Source organism: Xiphias gladius, chromosome 11, assembly GCF_016859285.1.
Source record: "Xiphias gladius isolate SHS-SW01 ecotype Sanya breed wild chromosome 11, ASM1685928v1, whole genome shotgun sequence".
Taxonomy (NCBI): domain Eukaryota; kingdom Metazoa; phylum Chordata; class Actinopteri; order Istiophoriformes; family Xiphiidae; genus Xiphias; species Xiphias gladius.
Genome location: NC_053410.1, coordinates 21,154,795 through 21,171,342, shown reverse-complemented (window position 1 = coordinate 21,171,342; position 16,548 = coordinate 21,154,795). Strand labels below are relative to the sequence as shown.

General features: G+C 42.6%; 2 protein-coding genes across 3 annotated transcripts; both read left to right on the top strand.

Annotated features, from left to right (window-relative positions):
* Positions 1 to 3,321: 3,321 nt before the first annotated feature.
* Positions 3,322 to 10,585, top strand: mocos (molybdenum cofactor sulfurase). Its single transcript, XM_040139291.1, has 15 exons — positions 3,322 to 3,554; positions 3,641 to 3,730; positions 3,842 to 3,908; positions 3,997 to 4,641; positions 4,755 to 4,831; positions 4,943 to 5,142; positions 5,242 to 5,358; positions 5,441 to 5,821; positions 5,931 to 6,093; positions 6,228 to 6,315; positions 6,703 to 6,827; positions 8,396 to 8,492; positions 8,618 to 8,759; positions 8,858 to 8,962; positions 9,075 to 10,585. The coding sequence occupies exons 1-15, from the start codon at positions 3,443 to 3,445 to the stop codon at positions 9,177 to 9,179; spliced, it is 2,514 nt and encodes an 837-aa protein (XP_039995225.1). The 5' UTR covers positions 3,322 to 3,442; the 3' UTR covers positions 9,180 to 10,585.
* Positions 10,586 to 10,844: 259 nt separating this feature from the next.
* Positions 10,845 to 15,730, top strand: si:ch211-117n7.7 (uncharacterized protein LOC751622 homolog). Of its 2 annotated transcripts, none has more exons than XM_040139293.1 (13): positions 10,845 to 10,953; positions 11,939 to 12,054; positions 12,149 to 12,254; positions 12,355 to 12,474; positions 12,601 to 12,631; positions 12,736 to 12,781; positions 13,095 to 13,224; positions 14,167 to 14,204; positions 14,301 to 14,380; positions 14,488 to 14,570; positions 14,716 to 14,794; positions 14,937 to 15,058; positions 15,172 to 15,730. In XM_040139293.1, exons 1-13 carry the CDS (start codon positions 10,862 to 10,864, stop codon positions 15,191 to 15,193), a joined length of 1,065 nt encoding a protein of 354 aa, XP_039995227.1. In that variant the 5' UTR covers positions 10,845 to 10,861; the 3' UTR covers positions 15,194 to 15,730. The 2 variants fall into 2 exon arrangements, with proteins under 2 accessions (XP_039995227.1, XP_039995226.1); XM_040139292.1 differs by having other exon boundaries at positions 12,733 to 12,781.
* Positions 15,731 to 16,548: the final 818 nt, after the last annotated feature.

Genomic DNA, 16,548 nt, shown 5'->3' with positions numbered 1-16,548 from the left:
AATTGTGGCCCAGACTATCTCTGAATTTAAGAGTGCAACAAAATCCATTTACAACACAGCAGAGTACAGAAAAACAACCAGCTTAAATTAACTCAATCAAATAGGAGTCAGGAGTAGTGTGTTAAGACAAAGCCTCACATTCTTCAGCTCCCTTTAAATGGATAGAACGAAAAGGGAAGACTGAATTAAAAGTTACCCTTCAACTTTCTGTCTGGCTAAACCCCGACATTGCTGCAGTCTGCAACATTGTTAGCAACAGAAACTGAGCTGTAGGTAGTCTGACTCTTCTCTTTGTGGCTTAATGAAAGGCCTGTAATGCAACAAGAATGATTAGTATCGAGTACTGACCTTATAAACAGAATGCTTGCTCTTCTTCTTTATTTCTGATATCTCCAAAATGGACGGCCCTTTACTTTGTAGTCCGTGTTCAATGTTTGCCCCCTTTGTTAGTTATCCACAGAGTGGACAGATGGCTCCCTGTGCCCTCAGACCGGCTGGAGCGGAGGTTGGCTTTGCTATTAGTCCCTCAGCTTAGCCCAAGATAAGCCCCTACGCAGGGCAAGTGAACCCGCATCTCTTGCCTAATTCTCCCTGTCACAGCCACCAAAGAGGCGTTCCTCCGCACGGAGATCCACAAGCTGAAGAGGCCTGAGGGCAGGGCAAAGAGGCTCTTTGCCTGGACACTGTCCAGCACAGATAGAGCAAGCTACAGTTTCAGCCACCACAACCGAAAAATGGGGAAGGTCTAGCCTTTTGCAGTCACCAAAAACACACACAGAGACACTGAAGAGAAGCTTTGTTAACTGATGGTGCTATATGACTAACAACTCTGCATGACTGCTGTGTTCTTCATTAGATTTTCAGAGAGCTTCCTGCCTGCACAGGGCCAGATTTTCTCTAAAAATAAATCTCCCTGTATGAAATCGGTGCTTTGAACAAGGAACCCAACTAATTGAGGGCTGGGAAGGACAATGTGGCATTTGAGTTATTTAGTAATGTTAAGCACAATGTCTTCGTGGGGTGCCCCCCCCCCGCAGACCCCCACCCCCGCGCCTCTGCCCTCCCCCACACCAAGCCCTTCTGCCCTTGTAATGAGGCCATACTGGATACAATACAGCCCTTCTGCACAGAAAAATGTATTCAGCTGGGCTTCAAAATTGTGAAGGAAATGAATCAGTGAAGCATAAGTGGCATATTTAATTACTATTCAGTGTGTTGCACGGAGACAATGATGGCTGCTGTGAGCGTCATGGCAGTCTATCAGACATCTAAGCAGGCCAAATTACAGTCATTTCTCAACTAGGATTTCAATATAACTTGCAAGTTATATTTTTACAATTAAAAGAACTGGAAGTCCTCATGAGAACAAAAATGTGAAGATAATCCTTGGATATTTTGCCATTCTTCACTTTTTAAGAGACTTTTTCAGGGTCAATACTAGGTTCTGTTGTCAGAATGAAGGTCGGTAAAAGTCTAGAAAAGTATAATAAAACTTGTACAATAGTGTGACTCTCTGTGTGCAGACAGCAAACAGAATCAGAGCCACAAAAAAAGCCATCAAAGCTGTCAAGGGCAAGTATGAGACAGTTATTTCTATCCTTTCAGAGCCCATGAGACGATCAGGCATTTCATGCCTATCACTTGTGACTAATTTCCTCTCCTTCGCGTACCTTGTGTGTCAATGAGATTAAAGAGTCAGGGATTATATGTAACGGGGTTGCTGTGAACTGATTACTGAGACTTGTTGGTGTAATCAGTTACTGTTACTGAAAGCAGGGTAGATTTCAAATTAAGAATTGCCCTAAAAAATGAGAAGAAATGGGGTCTTAGTTGCATTTATTTGACTTCAATTCAAAGAATGGTAGAAAGATTTAATAACACAGCAGGTCTAGCAGCCCTGACATAAAGTAATCATTACACTGGAATAATGTGAACTAATCCATATTTTTTAGCTAGATTTAGGATTCCAAACGTTTTTAACTTATTTACTCCTTGATGTACCTTGCGTGTCAATGAGAATAAGAGCTGGGGATTATATGTAGTGGGGCTACTGCGAAGTGATTACTGAGGCTTGTTGGTGTAATCAGTTACAGTTACTAAAAGCAGTGTAGATTTCAAATTTCCTGGAAAGAGCAGACTGAAAAAAATGAGACGAAGGGGTTATAGTTGCATACATGCTAAATGGCTATAACTATAACATTTGTATGGGTCTTTCCTCAATATCTGTGCTTAACTTCAATGTGTATCAGACATCTGACGACGCATTACGTTTACTTCTCAGGATTTCAGTACAATTCCCATGGTGTTCAAATGTGAATGAATGAATGATGGAGGTAATTCTGTAAAGTGCCACTCTTTACAATTTTTTAAAAGCCCTTTTCAGGTTGAGGAGCAGGAGTAGGGGATAACGAATGAAGATCAATAAACGTTGAAAAGTATATTGTTGGTATAATCAGTTACAGTTACTGAACACAGCGCAGGGTTTACATTTCTTGGAAGGAAAACCTTGAAAAAATGAAGGGGGGGGGGGGCCTTGGGCAAGTAGGTAAAGAATAAATATAATACTTCAACGGTTTAAATCTCGAAGCATCTTTCACCTCTGTCTAATAGAAAACATATAACATATTACAACAAACACATTAGATAGAATCATTTCATTTTTCAAAGAGTTAGTTTCAAAATGTTCACATTGTAAATTGCATGAGTTTTCGGTATCCCTGATCACATACCTCTGAGAAGTAATGAATAGTCAGATTTTTATAATGCTTAAAATCACAACATATGTCAAATACATGTTTTTTTTTTAAAAAAAATGTTGAATACATAGCTATATATTGTGCAGTATATGTAATCAATGTATATTAGAAATATGTAAATATACATATTTTTATTTTTTTTAAAAGGGGATATTTGTAATTTGTAGCTGTTACATTTTTGTGAAAATATATTTTTATCAAAATACATGTGAACATATAAAATGGAATAATCAGTCAAATGACCAACTTTTTAATAGGTATAAAATGTATGTGTTCTAGCTAACGTTCCCGAGAGTGAAGCACCAAAGTCTTCACCGAATGTACTTGAATGTACAAACAAATTGTGGAGGGAGGAGATAGAGGGAAAACTGGCTAGTCCCAGCACTGCAGCACAGCAAAAGCCTTTTATTACTTCGGAGTTTCGACTCCTGGCCGAAGTGCTTTGCTGCTTCTTTACCAGCTCGGCTTCCACTGCGACAGAAGCTCAACTTGAGTTTCTGTCAGGGACCCGCTTCTGACCCCCCCCCCCCAGTCGCGCGTCAACGTGGCTGCGTGACCGCCGGGGAAACAGCGGGGCTGTGCAGGTCAGCTGCTGATCACCGGACTTAGACCCGTCAGCGTGTCAGCGAGCGCTGCGGCTTGGGACGGCCGCAACCACCGCGGCGCTGCGGTGCGGAGAGCGATCGATGGATTTCCAGAAACTTTGCACTTTGGAAACTTTTCAGCGGGTCTGGAGCCACTACGGTTACGGGGGGCACTTCGAAGAGGCGATCGGGCGGGAGTTCACGCGGATTAAAGGTAATGATCGTGTTCGGCCACGAGTGGAGGTGACAGGACGGTGGTCGCAGGCCGACCGCTTATGGCTTCTCCTTCCCTGTAAACAGGTATAACATATCTGGATCATGCAGCAACTACTCTGTACCCGGAGTCGCTGGTCAGGGACTACGGCTTGGACATTACACGGAACGTATACGGTAAGAGAAGTCACACTGAGAGCCCGACAAGTGTTATGTTCATGTGGCTATTTCTTTTTTCGTTCAAGCATTAAATTGGAAGCCTCTAAGGATTGTTATTTTATCCAACAGGAAACCCGCACAGCCATAACCCCAGCAGCAGACTGACGCATGACACCATCGAGAGGGTCAGATACAGGTAAAGCCTTCATAATGGGCCCCTGTGAGTCCTCTGAGTGGTGCTTTGCTGGTTCAAATGAGTTAAAAAACAGAGCATTTTCTTACAGGGTATTGCAGCATTTTAACACCACTCCCGAGGAGTACTGTGTGATTTTCACTTCTGGTTGCACAGCCGCTCTCAAATTAGTGGCCGAGAGCTTTCCCTGGAGGCCCCGGACCGAGAGCGAGGCGGGGAGTCACTTCTGCTACCTCACCGACTGCCACACCTCTGCGGTCGGCATACGAGGACTGACTTCTGGCCGAGGGGTAGTCGCCCTGCCTGTTTCCCCGCACGAGGTGGAACACAGGGCAAGGGAGGAGGCTCAAGGTGAAGATGTTATTTGTCAGACGCCGCACCTCTTCTGCTACCCAGCACAGAGCAACTTCTCTGGGAGGAAGTATCCCCTTAGCCATGTGAAAGGCATCCAGGCGAGACGCCTTTACCCAGCATGTGACCACCAAGGCCGCTGGTTTGTGCTGCTCGATGCTGCCTCTCATGTCAGCTGTTCCCCTCTAAACCTACAGGACTGCCCTGCTGATTTCATTCCCGTCTCCTTCTACAAGTTGTTTGGCTTCCCTACAGGGCTGGGCGCCCTTCTTGTCCGTCACGACGCAGCAGGCATGCTAAAAAAGACTTATTTTGGAGGAGGCACAGCAGCAGCTTACCTTTCTGGAGAAGATTATTATGTGCAGTCAGCAAACATTTCTGACAGGTAAAGCACCGTACAAGCCTGCACAATCCGAGATACTCTCCGAGCTCACAGCTGCTCTGTAGTTCCTTCATTCTTTTTCTAAAAATGCAATGTTTTCTCTCTCCCTGATACAGATTTGAAGATGGGACTGTCTCTTTCTTGGACATCATAGCTCTAAATCACGGTTTCGAAGCTCTTTACAAGATCACAGGTCCCCCATTTTAATAGCAGAGTAATAATGCATATGCAGATTGTTCAAAATTATAATCTGTTTAAGGTTAACATCAACAGCAACCCTGTCTTTATCCCTTTCTGCCTTCAGGGGGCATGCACAACATCCAGCAGCACACGTTTGGCCTGGCACGCTACACTTACTTGCTGCTGTCAAGTCTTTGCCATGGCAACGGGCAACCAGTGGCCCGGATATACTGTGAGGGTCAGTTTGAGAGTCCAGCCACACAAGGTGCAATCCTAAACTTCAACCTCGTGGATTCTCATGGACAGATGATTGGGTATTCACAGGTATATTCCAGAAATAGTATTTCATAACAGTTTCATTACTGCATGTTTATGCATATGCAGTGCAGGTGAACATTATGATAATTGCTCTGTCGTCTTCAGGTGGACAGAATGGCAAGTCTGTACAACATCCATGTGCGCACAGGCTGCTTCTGCAACACCGGGGCCTGTCAGTCCTTCCTTGGGATCACCAATCATCAGATGAGGAGAAACCTGCAGGTGAGATCAAGGAATGGGAAAAATGAAAATGTCTGTTAAGGGCATGATAGGTAGAATGAAACATTGTCTTTTTCTCTTCAAGGCCGGCCACGTCTGCGGAGACAGTATCGACCTGGTGGACGGCCAGCCGACCGGATCAGTTCGCGTGTCCTTTGGCTATATGTCAACATTTGAAGACTGTCAAAAGTTCCTGAACTTTGTTGCTGAGTGCTTCGTAGAGAAACCGGTCACAGTGGACCAAGTGAGACTGGAGAAGCTAAAAACAACCACAGCGGCATCCCAGAGCTCAAATGGAGATCCACCTATCAAAATTACCAATAGAGAGATATATAATGTAGATGAGAAGAAGCTCAGAGAAGCATCAATCAAGGGATTTAGACACAGAGACTCAAATGGCCTCGAGGAGGCTTATACTCTCACCAGCATCTACATATATCCCATCAAATCATGCGGAGCATATGAGGTTTGAGAACAACACAGCCCTATCGTTACATCCCTGTTCTCTGTCTCTGTCTCCCGAATTTCTTTCCCCACCTCTGTTTTCATTCGACTCTGCGCTGTTCCTCACGCAGGTCCTTGACTGGCCACTGGGACCGCTGGGTTTGCTGTATGACAGAGGCTGGATGGTGGTGAATGGAAACGGCGTGTGCCTGAGTCAGAAGAGAGAGGCGCGTTTATGCCTCATTCGCCCGCAAGTCCACCTGCCCTCAAACAAATTGCTCCTGCAGGCATCAGGTCAGGCAGTCTCTCAGCGGCTCGCTGAAAATAAATACACTGCTTAACCAAACGAAATTTCAGTCGGCCGTTATTTTTTCTGCTATAAATTCTCTCCGTCAGAGGATCTTGTTTTTTTTTTCATTGCCCTTCAGGGATGGATACCATTTCTGTTCCCTTGGAAAACAACGATCAGAAGCACACAAGCTATCGGGCGTGTCAGAGTAAAGTTTGTGGTGACAGGTGAGCTGGCAATGGTAAAACATCTGAAAGCAACAGCTGCAGGAAATGCTGTTACACGTACCATTTGTTCCATATTTTTCACTCATGTCAATGCATTCTCTCACTCCATTGTTCTTGACACAGCCTTTCTACAGTGGACATTACGAGGACTCCCTCTCCGTATTTCATATTAAATTGCTGTTTTTTTTTTACCATTTTTGAATAGAAAAACAAAGATATGATATTAATGTCCTCTGACAGATACCCACATGACGAGTCACAGGGTAAAAAAAAAACCCTGTTCATCCAGTGACTCTTGGATTGGATGTCGCACCAAATAGTAAGCAGCATCAAACTCTGTAGATTTCCCCCTGGGCCTCCTGAATATAATCCTCCTCCTTTCCCCAGGGTGGAGACTTTCGACTGTGGGGATGAGGCTGCATCATGGCTTTCAGACTTCCTTGGACAGCCATGCCGCCTGATAAGACAAAGTCCCTATTTCGACCGAGACATGAAGAAGCGGCATAGTGGAGGTATATATAAGCATTTTACCTGTTCTGCCTGGCTCTTCTTTCTTTACCCTGGATTAATCTGTTACATTGTACATGAGCAATCAAGGTCACATTTCTTGCAAAGACTACCTGGTTGTTGTGGCTCCGACCTTGCATTTCCTCCTGCTGGTAACTTGGAATTTAGAAATGTCATCTTTTTCTGCTTTTGCAAGTCACTCTGTTTGACAGCATTAGTTTATTATGTAACAGAAAATGAGAAATTCAGACTGAGGGTGGGCGATATAATGATATACGAGGGGTTTCCGACCAGGAGTACCTGTAGTTCAGGTAAGTGCAAAGATTATTAGTGACTCCCTTCATTTTAAAAAATAGAAATTACAATTTGGTAAAAAATATCCCATAATAGGATCAGCTTTAACACCTGAACGCCACCTGTTGTAAGCAGAAAAGTTGAGACAGTTAGCTTAACATAATGGCTAAAAGGTTAGAATAGATAACTATAAGTAATGGATAAATGGTTCCAATGGAAAAATAATGGCTAAATAGTTGAAAAACTAAAAGCTAAAAGTGATGGCTAAGCGGTTGAAATAGCTTAAAGCAATAGATAAACAGTTAAAAAAGCTAAAAAAAATAACCAAACAAAAAAAAACCAAGGATAATTACTACTAACTAAAATGGCACCCAGTAGAGTGCATTCCTCTGCCAAGGCCCATATCAAACAACATACACCAGACTTCACAGAAAAAAATTAAAATTCATAGTAAATGATCTGGATCTCCCCCAAAATTTAACAGGTTCTTCCCTGGCGCATGCCCCATCACTCCACCAAGTTCTGACAAATAAACCAACAAACAAACCAGCAAAGGGACACGGGTAAAGAACATGACCCCCAGGGCGGAGGTGATAATTAAAATAGATAGCTTCTGCAACTCCAAGTGGTAGTAGTATGAGTGCGGACTTGACCAAACCCACCTAGACACTTTGCAATTCAATTGTCTGAGAAAAAAAAGTGAATACTGTCACAGTATTCACAGTTGTATAATTGAAGGGAGTTGTATAATTGAAGGGAGCTTCCAAGTTTGGGAAAATTACCGTGACAATGTCATAAACAGTTTCTCAGTCAAATTTCTGGAATAATTACTATATCACAATATACTGTATATTGATATTTGACAAAACAGTCCAATCACAAGGTCTGTTCAGTAGCTCTTCTGGAGCTTTTGATTTGATTACTAAACAACCTTTCTCGGCAGATGGAGTTTTGCCCGGTTGTCATTCAGTTGCAGATGTTCAAATTTACATTCCCTGAGCATTTTTCTAGGACTTCTCGTTGGCTTTAAAGTTACATACGTGGTGATAGAAAGTTCGCCCGCCACCACTCACCCCTAATTCATGTGTGTTGAATAGTGAGTGCACATTTTGATCAATATTGATAAAATTATGGAAGTCACACATTTTCCAGCTTCTGAATTGCAGTAAAACCTCAGTTTGTAGGCTCTTTGGGGATGCACATTGTTCAAACCAGCTATCAGTATGTTTTGCTGAAATCAAATAAATCACTGGGGTAATATAAAGTCTGTCCCTTCTAGCTGCCACCTCTACGTCCCTCTCCCTGGTGAATGAAGCGCAGTATCTCATGATCAACCGCGCCAGTGTGGAGCTCATTCAGAAACAAATGAGCAGCAGGTTTGAACACGTAATGTGTTATTCATAATATGCATGTTCCGGTGAAAAACATCACGACGCCCGTACATTTACATCACAGTAGATAATTTACGTAGGGTCGTAATTTCCGCATTCCCTTTTCTCAGGCAAGACTATTCTGAGGGCGAACAGCTACTTGACTCACAGAATGTCATCAGCCGCTTCCGAGCCAATTTAGTCATCACTGGAGTAGAACCATTTGAGGAGGATAATTGGTCGCACTTGATTATTGGCAACACTCGATTTGTGGTGAGCTGACTCTTTGAGATAAATGATGAAATCTTCAAATGCATTAAAAAGTGGACTTTCTCTCAAATGAATGTGCTCCCTGTGTGATAAACCCAAAGGTTGCAGGTCAGTGTGGAAGGTGCCAGATGGTTGGAGTAGACCAGGACACGGGGACCAAAACAAAAGAGCCGCTAATGTCCCTGTCTGCTTATCGCAGTGGGAAGGTCAGTCGAAAACTGCTCCCAGACTTAATGTGTGTGTTTGAAGTGGTAGTGGTGGGCTGGCGATGTACACGAAAAGAACAATCACACTGCCTGTTATTTTGTGAATTTTTAGGTGACCTTTGGTGTGTACCTGACCCATCAGCTACCAAAGGGTTCCCCTACAGCCAGTGTCCTCTCCGTTGGCTCCCTTGTACAGCCAGAGCCACACAGTTCTTGAAGTGGTCAACTGCATCAGCATCCTCTTTTATTTCTATTGGTGACATCCTGGGTCCCAAGCAATCATTTCTGCAATGCACATCCAAAAGGTTCCCTGTCATACACTGTGGGGAGATTCTGTAGATGCTACTCTTTTCTGTCTGTGTAGCCCTGGTGGGGTTTGTCCTCTCAAGTGCCCTTTTCATACCAGGGCATTGTGATTTTATTCAATCCGAGTCTGTTTTGATGGGAAAATAATGAGATTTTTGGATTTTATTTCCCCATGGTTATGTTCTTAAAATGTGTTACGTAAAGTAGACGTGAAGTATTAAATGCATGACAGAATTATACTTTGAATATGCCAAAACATGTCAGGCTTGATGCTTTAATCACTGTTCATGTTAACCTCCCTGACAGTTCTTCCACTGTTTGTCCCCATGGAGGTTTATAGTGCTGTTTATTCCAAACGCAACACCACTGTTACCGCTTCCAGAAATCTGAAACATATTGCTCACTGTAATGAAAAAACCTACCAGGCACTCAGTATTCAGTATGGGTATAGTATTTTATAAAGCGTAATAATTTGATGTAGAGGAGCTAGAAAATTTGTGTTTCCTGAAAAAAAAAAAATACAGTTAGATATCTTGGCCACCAGAAATCATATGTTCAGAGAGACATGCTTGTATGCAAAGTATGTTTGTGCTCAACTGATGTGTCAATGTCAAACTGGTCCTCTATTGCTCACCTATGGTGTAGTTACAGATAGTTTTTTTACTGTCAATAGCATGCTTGTCAGTATTTATGTGCCCATGTATGAAGGCATGCCAAACAAAAGCTGGACTAAATATACACACGGATGACAAATGAAAGGAAATGCGTATGTAAAGTGTCCTTTTTGGTATTTTTGATGGTGGCGGTGGCCAGCGCTGTCCAACATGTCACTCAAACAAATCTGGATCTGATGACCTCATAGGCCATGGGATGTGATTCACATCACTTTCACGCTCATCAGACCCTTCGGTGGCTCGTTCCCTCTGGTTTGTCATCTCTACCTCTTGCTGGTGCGCAGACTCTGGCACTGGCACAGCAGTCTGTGCCCTCTAACCGTGATTGTTGCTGAGAAGTTTCTAATCGTCTTTCATCAGTGATGTTTTACGCTCTTTCGTTCCATGTACAGTGGGGCTCACTTGAATGGGAAAGTGGGCCTCGGAGCTTTTGGACCCCGTTGTTTGTGTGTTTTATCTGCCACTCACTATGGACATTTAATGTGTGAGAGAAATTGAACAGATTTTCAATCACAGCAGACTTAAAACAGCTCCACGATTAAGGCATACACTGTGTATTTACATATATCATTTCACAATGTAATTTGTATAATAAAAGATCCGTTTTAATCGCATTACAGGAGATTGCTTAATGTGTCGCGTGACTTCCAGTGCCAGACCAGTGCAAAAAAAAAAAAAAAAAATGTCAGATTTTTTTGGATGAAGAAACGAACACGAGCTGTTCAGCGCTACGCAGCAGACTGTGCCGTGTTTAAGGCGGAGTTCCGTACAGCACATAATGTGCTTCGTAATAAACGTTCGTACAGCAGCACGGCCTTAACACACATCGGATACCTCCTCTTCCTCGCGATGAAGCCGGACTTTGATCCAAGTTTTGCCATAATTCAGCGAGCGCTCGACCGCGTCGACGTCTCGTGCGATGAAGAGAAGGGCAGTTCATCGGAGTGATTCCCCCTCCGGAGTCAGTGAAGCTCGGCGGGCTGGTAGAGTCCAGAGGAAGGGGGGGGCATGGTGAGTTAACTGGCTTACTACACTAGGAGAACTGCGGAAGGGAAGTTGCGTGTTTGTTACTTGTTCAGTAATAGTTTGTTGAGGGCTAGTTGAAAGGGTGGGTTGGTTGCACGCTGCAGTCTGGCAGCCATTAAACGTCCTGATATGAGCTTTTTTTTTTTTTGACATCTTCCAGAACAGATTTGGAAGTGAATTGGTATCAATAAAAGTATTAACTCTGGACAGATGAGGCGACGAGTCTGATAGCCGCTGAAATAAACGACCTCCTTTATGTTTCCCCTCGAGCACTGTGGAGAAATCGGTCTTCTGGCTGATTAGAGTGTTCGCGGAAGGGCCGGGTTGCATTGTCCATTAATTGCCAATAGTCCGAAGAGCGTCCTCTTTTCTGCTCTTGCCTTCTGGGACTCAGGACTGACTCCAAAGATGACCGCCCGCCATCTTTATGAGCTTATTCAAATCTTCCCTCCCACGTCAGTGTTTCCCCGTTAGTGCCGCAGCCACTGCTCGGTGCTGTCCCCACCCTCCTCTTCCCTTTTCTTCGTGCGCCTCTTGAACGTTGAGTCATCCAAAAACGTCTGCAGCTGAGAGGAAGCAGAGGTCAAATGCGAAGTGGGTGAAGAGGGGAGTCTGGAGGGAAACTTGCCCCATGTTGCCCAGTGTTGTTTTTGGCGTAGTGACACTTGTTGAGATTGGACGCGTGGTGATTGGGGAGTCTGAGCTGATCTGGCCCTGAAGAGGGCGTTTAAAATCACCAACCAATAATAACTATTGTTAAATGTACAGATGGTTATCCATAGTCCTCCTAACACTGTTGATCAGTCTGTTGTTTGGCTTATAGTAGTTAGAAAACTTAAAATACAGCAGACTTTTGAGTTACTGGGGGACCGTATGGAGATTGGTCAGTGCCCCCTCAGAGATATATGAGATAATGGTTAGATAGTCAGTAGTCACATTGTTTTATCTCTCTATCTCTGCCTGTTTTCAGGTCCCAGTCTTGGCTGAAAAGAGGGTTATTGGCACTCTTTGTTCTCTTCATTTTGGTGCCTTTCTTGCTGAGAATACTCCCGGAATTAATCCAGCACCTTGTTTACACACACAGAAGTAAGTGGGTACCTTGTCTGCCTCTTTGGAAGTACTGTAAATCCTCCGGTTGCTCACAAAAAAGGGCCAAACTCTCTTCTTTTCCTGTTTGTAGTCAGGGTGCCATTCTTTGTTGACCTCAGCCGACCGGCTGATCTCTCCCTTAATCACACCATCAACATGTACTTAACATCAGAGGAAGGGATCTCCCTTGGCGTTTGGTGAGTATAAGCCAAGTTCAGCATCTTTTCTTTTCTTGTCTTACCACTGTTATAAAAAGGCTAAGAGAAAAGGACAATACCTGATGATCCGTTGTTCAAGGCACACTGTCCCTGAAAGTCAGTGGAAAGAGGCACAAGGGAAGGACTGGGCATGGTACCAGAACACTCTAAGCGATGGAAGTCCAGTTTTCATATATCTTCATGGGAACACGGGCACGAGGTCTGTTAAATAATTAATTTGTATTATAGTTGGCTCCTGAAGAAGCGAGCAAATTCCAGATTGCTAGACATATGTGCTCTTTTTCCGATAAACACCCATTGTGTTGTTTGTGAATCGTTCCAACAGGGCAGCCACTCATCGGGTGGGAGTGGCAAAAGTAAGTGATGACCAACACAAACACATTCATCGTTTGGCGGTCTAATGAAGATATGACAGTCTCAGTAGCCATTCTGATGACAAATAAGCTTTATGTGTCAGCAGGTATTGAGTGCACTTGGTTACCACGTGCTGGTGCCTGACTACAGAGGTTGGTGCAAATAAAGGTTTACGACTCTTCTTTTCAATATGTTTTCCATGTCAACGCTTCTTTCCTTTCTCATTGATTGTAATACACAACCTGATCACATTGATTAATTATCATTCGCAGCCATATGATCACTCTGGAGTAATGCAGTGGTGCTCGATGAGTTGTTTGTTGTAAGGCAGTTAAAACACAGCAGTTCAACTTTAGGTCAGGATCTAGTGCAGGTTTTCCCTCTGAGTGACTGCCACCTTGTGGCAGACTTAGGCAGCTCTGTGATCTGTCAGTGAGCAGAAGTTGATGTGAGAACCTCTGTCAGGGTTTGGAGATTCCACCGGGGAGCCGACTGAGGGCGGTCTCACCACTGATGCCCTCTACTTGTACAACTGGGTCAAGGCACGCAGTGGAAACAGCCTGGTCGTCATTTGGGGACACTCTCTTGGCACTGGGTGAGTAGGAACAGGCTCCCAAGCTACAGTGTTTCACTCAAGTAGAGACATTCTTACACAAGTAAAAATGACTCAGGCCACTATTGTAATAACTGTGTCAGATGTGCATTGTATAGTCCTATTTTTGAAATGTTGAACTTCAAGCTTTGAATGAACAGACTTCTCCATTTTCATGTCTAACTGATTCAACCTGTAGCAGTTAAGATGACCAGTGATGGCCATAATGGCTGAACAGATGCAGAAAAGAGCTCCACACAGAAACACAAAATATGTCAAAAAGAAATCAGTGCTTTGCAAAAAACTTCAGAAAACTTGAACTTGGCTCAACCAAAAAGTATATTAAGAATGAAAGATTTCTCTAAAGTAGCGATTAGTAAAACAATTGAGTGTCTTACATATTATCACTGACATGGCTCATGATTGGAGCATGTTAAGGAGAGGGTCCTTAATGTTAAATCAAGGCAGGTCACGTCCACAGTTTGGAATGATGACAGTCGCAGACGTACACAGAAAATCAAAAAATACAGTGTTTTACAGGCCGATCTTGATCCAAACTGCAGACAGACCCCACTACGTTTATTTATTAGTACAGTTTCTTGCGGATATAGTAGAAACTGTAACCGTAAGCGGCGTACTTTTAAAAAATCACCTACAGGTATTTCAGTACTTGTAATTAGCTACTTTTCATTTATGTATTTACACAGTAAATTATTCCATTTACAGTTGTACCAAACAACTTACTCTGTCATCAGTAAAGTACATCATACATTCATGACAGAAATGATTGAAATTAGCCCTCAGCTACAGTAAACCTGCCACCGTCAGGAGTAGTTGAAGAGGAAACTGTTCAAATTATTGAAATTACTGTTTATAACAATCGTTCAAATAATACACAAACTGGAGAAACTAACTGAAGATGTCGCTCTTCATATCTCTGTGCAGAGTGACCACTAACACTGCAGTAAAGCTGATTGAGCAAGGTAGGCTTTGCTAGCAGTAAAGTTTGGCAAAAAAAAGTAAATAAGAGGAAACAATTCCAGCATCTGGAAATGACAACTGTTTGCGCTTCTTTTCAGATGTGGTTTTTGATGGTGTGATCCTGGAGGGTACATTCAATGCTGCTCGACAGCAAATGACAGAATGTCCTTTTACTTGGGTAATGTCATGTAACTTTACCACTTTTGATACTGGATATGGTCATTTCCTGTGGCTGCTACTACATTACATATGACCCTGCAATGTTTTATTTCTTTCTGTTTAAAGTATTACTGGAAATTTCCCGGCACTGGGTACTTTTTCCCAGAGCCATGGGCAGAAAACAAGGCTGTCTTTCCTACTGAGGAAAAGTAGGTTTAAATGAAAAGCTAACATAGTGGTCATACACAACAGTCAAATATTGGCTGATGCATAATATCAAACATTGATCAGGTAATAATATCGTTACTAACAATAAAATGCGGTGACATTATATGTCTTTCTGTTATTCTGCAGTTTGAAGAAAATGAAAAACCCAATACTTTTCCTTCATTCAGAGGACGATCACCTAGTTCCCATTGAGACTGCTCAGAAGGTATTACTGGCACAGAAAGCTACTCTTCATCCAATACAGTTTAAACTGAGGCAGTATTTTCCTTATAGCTGTAACTTATCGTGATCTCGACGATAACCTTTTGTTTTAGCAGCATCTGAATTTCTGTGCCTTTCTCTTCCAGATGTATGAGGTAGCAGCGAGTGCCCAGAATACAGAGCGAGTCAAGCTGGTGTCATTTGAAGGTTCTCTGGGGTATCTGCACAACGGCTTGTATAGAGACCCCCGTCTGCCTGACATCATAAAGTGAGAAAACATTTCGCTGATAATGCCTAGAGTGATTATATTCTGGCTTGGAAACTGTCTGTTTTCTTTCTACAACTCATATATCTCATCATGTCATCATTTCTCCTCTGCAGGAAGTTTGTGCTGTCATTGTAATATGGAAGAGACGACTGAAACAGAAAAACGGTGCCACATTTCAGATGTAGAGCAAGGATTGCATTTCAGTGTTTTGCTTTGTCTTTACTTCTGCATGTGTTTTGCAAAAATACTTGATCCAGAATGTTTGTGTTAAACATCTGTTATTTTAAGACTGAATGCCAAAGTTGTTCAGGCTAACAGATCGTAAACTCTGTTTTTAGACGTTGCTACAGCAGGTGCCCTCTACTGGGTATTGTTGTGTTGTGATAATGCTCATCTATAATACCAGATCGTGTATCAGTTTATTAATCCAAGGCTTCAGATGTCTAGGTGTCAGTAACGTTTCAGAATAATCCAAGGAGAACAGCTAGGAAACATCTGCCCCCTGACCTTGTTATCACAAGTGTGATTTTAGGTAAAACACAAATTGTAAAAAATTCTGACTTCTTTCAGTTCAACCATAGAATATATAGTGCAGTTACATAAGTTTAAAGAATCTTAGTTCATATGTTATTGCAGTTTATTACAATAAATTTTACCCCCTCCCAATGTCAACCAGCAGTTCATCGCATGTCTGTCTTGCATTTTGTGTTACAAAAAACAAACAAACATATATATCAACTTCGTAGAGTTCACACATGACTAAAGTAGCTAGGATTAATTTAGGTACATGTAGCATCCTTAAAGTTGCCTTGAAGAATCTGTTCAACCACCTGGGTTCTTCTGTGAACCCAACCTGTAAAGATTTATCAGGAAACCTATAGTAGCTACAGAGTAGTTATACTCATAAACTTTCCTGTTCTTCAAAATTTGCTCACCACAAATTTGATTGTCAGATAAGCTTTGTTTTCTTTCAAAAAAACAACAACAACTGTTCACTTGGGCTGATTTCTCTCAATGTATTGATATTTTGAAAGAGAAATAAAAGTGAACCACTGCTGTAGGTGGAGCATTGCCTTAAAAAGACCATGCGCCATTTTGATTATACTTGGGTTTTGTGGTTCTAATAAGAAAATTATAACCAACTTTATTAAAGACTGGGAAACGGAATCCTTCATAGGTGTCTAGCAATGGGAGATATATATGTTTTCTAAGTACCCATCTATTAATCGGACTTTAAAATGGAAAGTGTTAACCAGTGGTATAAGTTAAGAGCAATATCCTCAGGGCAACATGAAAATGCAATCCTTTCAGAAAATGAAAGGTGGAGGTTGTTGTGAATGCATTAAACTACACATGTCAATTCGTGAAAAGTGAGATATAGATCAGACAACTTTTGGCTCCTTCGGTGGCCGCATCAGACAGTGAACAGACTCGCCTGTGGTGCCCGGGGATCATGTTTCATGCACCAGCTATATCAGAGTTGAGGTGAA

Coding starts and splice junctions, on each gene's coding strand:
- mocos (XM_040139291.1), top strand. CDS start 3,443: ATGGATTTCCAGAAACTTTGCACTTTGGAAACTTTTCAGCGGGTCTGG. Junction 5,822..5,930: donor AATCATGCGGAGCATATGAG/GTTTGAGAACAA, acceptor TTCCTCACGCAG/GTCCTTGACTGGCCACTGGG. Junction 8,760..8,857: donor TTGGCAACACTCGATTTGTG/GTGAGCTGACTC, acceptor ATAAACCCAAAG/GTTGCAGGTCAGTGTGGAAG.
- si:ch211-117n7.7 (XM_040139292.1), top strand. CDS start 10,862: ATGAAGAGAAGGGCAGTTCATCGGAGTGATTCCCCCTCCGGAGTCAGT. Junction 12,055..12,148: donor CCTTGTTTACACACACAGAA/GTAAGTGGGTAC, acceptor TCCTGTTTGTAG/TCAGGGTGCCATTCTTTGTT. Junction 15,059..15,171: donor CGTCTGCCTGACATCATAAA/GTGAGAAAACAT, acceptor TCTCCTCTGCAG/GAAGTTTGTGCTGTCATTGT.